The sequence below is a fragment of the Alosa alosa genome, chromosome 22, assembly GCF_017589495.1.
Source record: "Alosa alosa isolate M-15738 ecotype Scorff River chromosome 22, AALO_Geno_1.1, whole genome shotgun sequence".
NCBI classification, from domain to species: domain Eukaryota; kingdom Metazoa; phylum Chordata; class Actinopteri; order Clupeiformes; family Clupeidae; genus Alosa; species Alosa alosa.
Window position 1 is genome coordinate 19,276,223 of NC_063210.1, and position 6,562 is coordinate 19,282,784.

A 6,562-nucleotide genomic window follows, 5' to 3' on the forward strand; every position below is an offset into this window, starting at 1 on the left:
GCCCACACACAAATACAGAATGTGAGAGTCCTGTCTAAAAAGGTGAAGGCAGGTTTTCGTAGAAGGTACATTAGAACAGTAGTTATAGTATGAAAGAAGCGTGGACCTTGTGGTCACATATACAGACAGACAGACAGACACACACACACACACACACACACAAAGCTACGCGCTACTGAAGTAGGCTACAGCAGAATACTTTTTAATGTCAGTCTTCAAAGCCAAAAACAAACCACGGTCATTTGTGTGTGTTTTGTAACATGTAATATTACACAGGCTATATAAAAATGCTTATTTAATAAAAACATTAATTAAACTTTTCCGGTGCAACAATTACAAGGATCTTTGCTCAACCATATTGCTTCTGTCATTATACCTCTTACACATTACAGTTCTACACCCAAAACATAATACTATTACTCCAACTGACACCCTTATCTTGCATAATGCTGTTGGCCACCACAATCATTGCTTTTACATTCAAACAATCAGATGCTTGCACAAGACAGCAGGCAAACATGTATAGCTTAAATGTGAAATACTCGAGAGTATTATGGTATGTATACAGAGAAAACGGAATCAAATCCAAGGGATTATGGGTTATGTGATGGAGCATGAACTCATCCAGGTTGACCTAACTGTATCAGAAAATAGAACTTAATTCATCCTAAATGATGGCATTGACGTTTAAATACTTGACGGACAACTAGTTCAGTAGTGCATGACATTTTAGACCCCTCAGATCCAATTCCACTAAACTATTCGGCATAGTTATGGTCATTCAGCACATGTTGGGGCACTAGGCTAGGCTAGGCTAGGCTACTCCCGCACGTTGTTCTTCCAGACCACCATGAAGACGAGGGCGGGGACGAGGCTAACAGGCAGCAGAGTGAGTGCTAGAACCAGCCCCGGCGGCAGGTCCTCTTCCTCCTCCTGGCACGCCTGGAAGTACTCCTCGTGGACGCCCACAAAGAACTCCTGTGTCTGCTGGTTGGGGTAGTAGCATCTGAGAAAGTCAGACAATTCCTCCATGCACTCGCTTAACTGGTTGTAGTGTCTACACAGAAACAAAACAACAACAGGAGAGGACAGTTAGGAAGGCAACTAGCAATCAGATTCAGCCTCATTCAAAACGTTTTGTCACATAGAAAGCTACAGTATGCATTATTATTATTCTCTGCCTTATAAAGTCTGTTTGAGGTTTAGCTCCAGCTTCATGTTATGGACAATGTCCTCCTGTCCATCTTAAACAACAGTCTGTTCTGAAAACTTCCCTTTCTTCTCTCCTCTATCAACTCCTTCTTCAACCAATATCTCCTTCAACTAAACTTTGACTTATACTTAAGATTCTGCACCTCTGATAGAAGCTTTTATTGTGGTATTAATGGTTACTCAAGGTTTCCTCTGCTATGTAGTTTGAGTGTTGTTCCTCATTTTTGTAAATCATATTCGATAAAAGCATCTGCTAAATTAATAAACCCAATCCAGCATGGCCAGACGACAGCTGGTGCTGCACGACTTTTAACAGGTACCAAGTAAGGGATAATGTATAGAACGCCTATCTCCCGACAATGACCGGCGTTCTATACATTATCCCGCTTATTACACGGCTACTTACCAAAACGACACAATAAACTCCCCACGATATGACTCTTTAGCCTACATAGCCTAGGCTATAGCTTATTTGTTACCGTTTCATCATGGCTTTTGCTGAGAAACAAATAGTTCGCAACAACACACGCTGAACTTGAATCAAACATTCTTTAGAACACAGCTGATCAACCGTCTGCTTTCACTTTTGAATGACGTTCCAATCCTTGCGTAGTGATATGAAAGAATTGACTTAGAAGCACAAAGCCCATTTTCCTTGACAGCGGTCTGTTATACTTAGCAACGGTCTGTTATTCAGAATTAGCAGACCGCCGAACGTTGGGAAGGCCCATTCAAGTGAATGGAGCATTCTGCAGCACTATGAAGAGCCGTGTAATAAGAAAAGAGAACACATCACCCTCATCCTTGTTCGTCTTCACTAGCTATCCGTTAAATTCAGAATTAAAATGGTACCTTTTGTTTTTAACGCCCTACATGGGTTTGCACCATCATATATTACTGATCTGCTGACACCACACTCCACATCTACATGTAGGTCACTGAGGTCGTCATCTCAACACCTCTCCACTGCCCACACACATAAGGCAAAAGGTGACAAAGCGTTCTAGGCTTTGGAACAACCTCCTCCTTCAGATCAGGTTCAGTCCCACTTCCAGTTTTAAAGGCACACCAGGCAAGCCTGATGCTTTTTCTCTACTAAACTCCCCCTCGCTCGGTCTGAAGCTCTTTTCCTTTTCTTTGCGTCTTCCGTCAAAGGTTTTCGCTGCTTCTTCGCCGGCTCTGCCATTATACACACGTTTGCAACAATCTCTAGCGTTTCGTTAGCCTGCCTCTGTGCTGTAAACTGATCCTGCTTCGGTCGGCGGGTAGGATACACCGAACTTGCAAGTGGGATATTCTTCCTACAGGCAGTAGGGGCGGGCGAGAGAGCCTTCATTCGCCCCGTAATGAGTCATTTAACCATATACCGACTTACGAAGATGATTAATTAACACAAAAACGTTGCCTGGTGTCCCATCTTTTTACTCTTGCTTTTACCCCAAGTTAACTACACCCCCTCCTGCCCTGCTTAACCCACCCTTCCCACAATTTCTGCTTCATCATCCAATCTCACTAGCTACTATTTTTTTTATTTTATTTATTTATTTATTTATTTTTTTTATACTTGTCTCACTTCACTGCTATGTGTTTTACCTCTTTAGCCTTACTGTTTATTCATTTATTTAGTTTTGTGTTTTTACCCCTTTTTAGTATTTGATTCCATTGCTAGTCCCCTTTTTTATTTATTGACTTATTTTAACTGTGAGGCATCTTTGTACTGTAAATCTTTTTACTGGGAAGCACTTTGGGTCAACTGCTGTTGTTTGTTAAGTGTGCTATAGAAATACAAGTGACTGATAAATGAATAAATTATGAAATGATTGATCTGTTTTATCCAAAGCAATACATGGCATTGCATTTATATAGCGCTTTCCTACTCCTCCGAGCACTCAAAGAGCTTGACAAAAGCATGCATACACACACACACACACACACACACACACACACACACACACACATACATTAATGGTGGCAAATTCAGCCACATTACAGTCTATCTTGTTTATATATGCTTGTTGCATATATTAATGTTGAAAACACTACAGTAACCACCAGCTCAATAAACTACCTGAACATCATAAATGGGTCATTCTTTTCTGATGGCAATTACTTTCACTTTTGTATTGATCAACAGAGCATATTGTTTCAGCAATCTATTCCATTTGAAAAGCCCACAAACTTTAGAGACTGTTCCGAGCTCTACATTCAAGAGTCATGGGATGGATTACTTTAATATTATTTTTTCAAGGTTTACAGTAAACACGGACAAAGCTATGCACTCGCCTGCTTGACAACCAAAAACTTTGGCAAAGAGACCCACTGTTAGGATGAAAGTGGACAGGTTCACACTCTGAAAGACTGTAGGACAAAGTCTTAACAAAAACGTTTCAGCTCTCCAGCTTTTTTTTTTTAATGCTCACTCACATCTTGATCTCTTCCCAGTCACACCATCTCTCTTTTGGGACAGTGGCCATGGCGTTATGGAATGTGACTCCACAGTAATGATGGCTGAAGTACTCCAGGTGATCAGCAATACAGTGCCAAAGGGGATGATTCTTCTCCTGATCCTGAAAGGACTCTGAGCATAATAGAATAGAATAGAATATACTTTAATGTCCCCATGGGGAAATTTGTCTTGGACTCATCAAAACATAGCCCAGTGATAGACATACATCAACAATCATAATAAAGGCCCTCTGGATGAGATTGTCACAAGCTTTCCTAAAGCTCTCATGTGGCTGTAAGATGGCATATACTGTAAATATGGTTCATTAATAACATTTTGATCTTGAAGGGAAATTTAGATTAGTAATGGAATAATGTTTTTTGTTACCACTGTCTTCACGCGTGATGTTGGCTTCTGTAGTATTATCTAAAAATATAAACATTAAACATTTTTAATTGTTGGCTTGATTTTTTTCTTCGACAAAATGTTAAATGTTTACGATGGCAGACTCAAGTACATGACATAAATGCACATGAAGTTATCTTTATTCAAAAAGTCCAGACAACTGTGGTCTGAAAATACAAATACTGTACAACACATTAAAATACTGTATTTTGTTTACTGTGGCCTGAAATAAATATTTACGGTAAATACAATAAAATACTGTACTTTGTTTACCGTGGCCTGAAAATACTGTATTTGGTTTAGAGGACCGGAGGTTTGAGTCTCACCGAACAGTAGCGTCTCGTTGATTTGCACAGTAGTGTTGCTATGGGCATTGTGTGGGTGGTTGTGGGAAGTTTCTGAAAGAAGAAGGTGCGACAAAGTGAACTTATCGTCTCTCATCACAATACCACACAGCATCATTTAGAAGGAGCCGTGAGAATGTCCTAGATAGATTTCTTTTGCATATATGTGCATACAGTAAGTATGTACCATCTGAAGAATGTTACAGAAAGTAGAAAATAAAATAGTATTGCTGAGTTTACACCTTCACAAACAATTGAAAAGCAAACAAAAATTTCTACTCATATTTTTACTCATTAATCATTTATCATTTTTTTTATAATTTATCATTTTATAATTTATCATACAGCCCCATCACCTGCCTATGACAACTCTGCCCGGATTCTGGCCTGTCTGCTTTCTCTCACTAAATCATACAAGGATACAAGGAAGTTTATTGTCACATGCATATAGTTAATGGAAGTAAGAAATGCAGTGAAATTATGTCTGGTGTCAGCCTATTTGTGCATTTATGGGGGGTAAAAAGTGCAGTAGAAGAGGGGTTTAGTAGATTAATCATGATTAATGCTTTATCATACCGGATACATAATCATCCCACCTCTTGTAACTTTCACTTCAGGTGCTTTAAACACCATGTCCTATTCTCCACACCTGACTGTCATATGCATTTGTCATTGTTTACAGACCTTACTGTCCGTATTGACCCTAGGCAGATGGGTCAGGCCCTTGAGTCGTGGATCTGCTCGAGGTTTCTTCCTATATGTATCTCCAATTCTAGGGAGTTTTCCTCCTCGCCCCTGTTACCCCGGTTACCCATGGGCCTCTCTCTTTCTTTCTTCCTTTTCTTTTCTCCCTCTTTTCTTTTTCTCTGATTGCCTACATTCTGTAAAGCGCCATGATACATGTGTAATGTTTTGGCGCTATATAAGCACAATAAATTGAAAATTGAAATTGAATCATTTTGTTTTCAACTACTACAGTCTAAACATACTATATATAGATTTCCATGCCATTAATCACAATATAACTGTGATAGGACTTTAATATATAAATAAATTTATTCATATATTAAAGATATTTAATATATTTTAATCACAAGAGGACTGACTGTAGTAGTTGAAAACAAAATGATTCAGGAGTAAAAATATGAGTAGAAATCTCAAGGAGATATATATATATTACCACTGTCTCCTTGTGACGCTTTTGTCGGCAGGATGTGGGCTGAAAATGGATAACATACTTAAATTGTAGTTCTACCAGTGCCCCGCGAATGGATAAGGCCTATAAAGTTCATTCTCAACACTGGATTTCATGGGCTTACCTGATAGAAGAGTCACATTGATGGTAGGTACTTGGGGAGGCATTGTAACATTGTCATATTGCTTAGTTGTTACTGAGAGAGAGAAAGAGAGAGAGAGAGAGAGAGAGAGAGAGAGAGAGGGTGTGAGAGAGAGAGAGAGAGAGAGAGAGGGTGAAAGACTTTAGCAATGTAGATACAGCAAGCCCATATATAAAGCCTCATTTACAATAGCTACAGTAGAACACCTTATACAACATAATTTGATCATGTTACAGTAATCAACAAAGCTTCAGGGCCCCCTATAATTTAGAGTTCAGTTAACTTGAACAGAAACTCTTGAGGACAGAGAGTATGTATTACCAGAAATCAGGTAGAGAACTAGAACTAAACAAGCCCGGCCCTGACCCTATAAGGCATTTAGAATTCTAAAATTTAGAATGACAGTTTCAGAATTCAATGCTGACTCCCACGTCATACCTTGTTACATGTATCTTTTGTTTCTTTCACTTCTTGCCACCATGGCACACACACACACACACACACACACACACACTTCAATCTAACATTGCCTCTATGGGGTTTACATGCATCGTTGATCATTCTGTTTATATTCCTGTTTACGTAACACAGCAGTCTACTGTAATTATTGTATAGCAAAGACAGTCTGAAAATTGTAAATGGACATTGTAATGCAATTAAGGCAATCATAAAATACTGTTTACATGGCAGTGTCTTAATCGGTATATTGTCTTAATTGGGTTAATATCAAAATATTAATGTCCATGTAAACATACTCATTGTTTCCTTAGAAAGAAAAAAAACATCCATCATCATACATCAAAAAACATCATAGGGTT

The 6,562-nt window shown here is 38.9% G+C and overlaps 1 protein-coding gene across 4 annotated transcripts in view; it reads right to left on the minus strand.

Moving 5' to 3' along the window:
• Positions 1-181: 181 nt before the first annotated feature.
• LOC125287054 (receptor activity-modifying protein 3-like) overlaps positions 182-6,562 on the minus strand; it is a 20,072-nt gene continuing 13,691 nt past the window's right edge. For 3 of the 4 annotated variants that reach the window (XM_048232463.1, XM_048232464.1, XM_048232461.1), the window contains 6 exons: positions 5,727-5,798; positions 5,588-5,626; positions 4,390-4,461; positions 4,046-4,084; positions 3,637-3,790; positions 182-1,057 (listed from right to left, as the gene is read on the minus strand). In XM_048232463.1, the coding sequence (XP_048088420.1) occupies positions 820-1,057; positions 3,637-3,790; positions 4,046-4,084; positions 4,390-4,461; positions 5,588-5,626; positions 5,727-5,769 (585 nt within the window). In that variant the 5' untranslated portion in view covers positions 5,770-5,798 and the 3' untranslated portion in view covers positions 182-819. The remainder of the gene's footprint in view (positions 1,058-3,636; positions 3,791-4,045; positions 4,085-4,389; positions 4,462-5,587; positions 5,627-5,726; positions 5,799-6,562) is intronic. The other variant, XM_048232462.1, reaches the window with a different exon arrangement.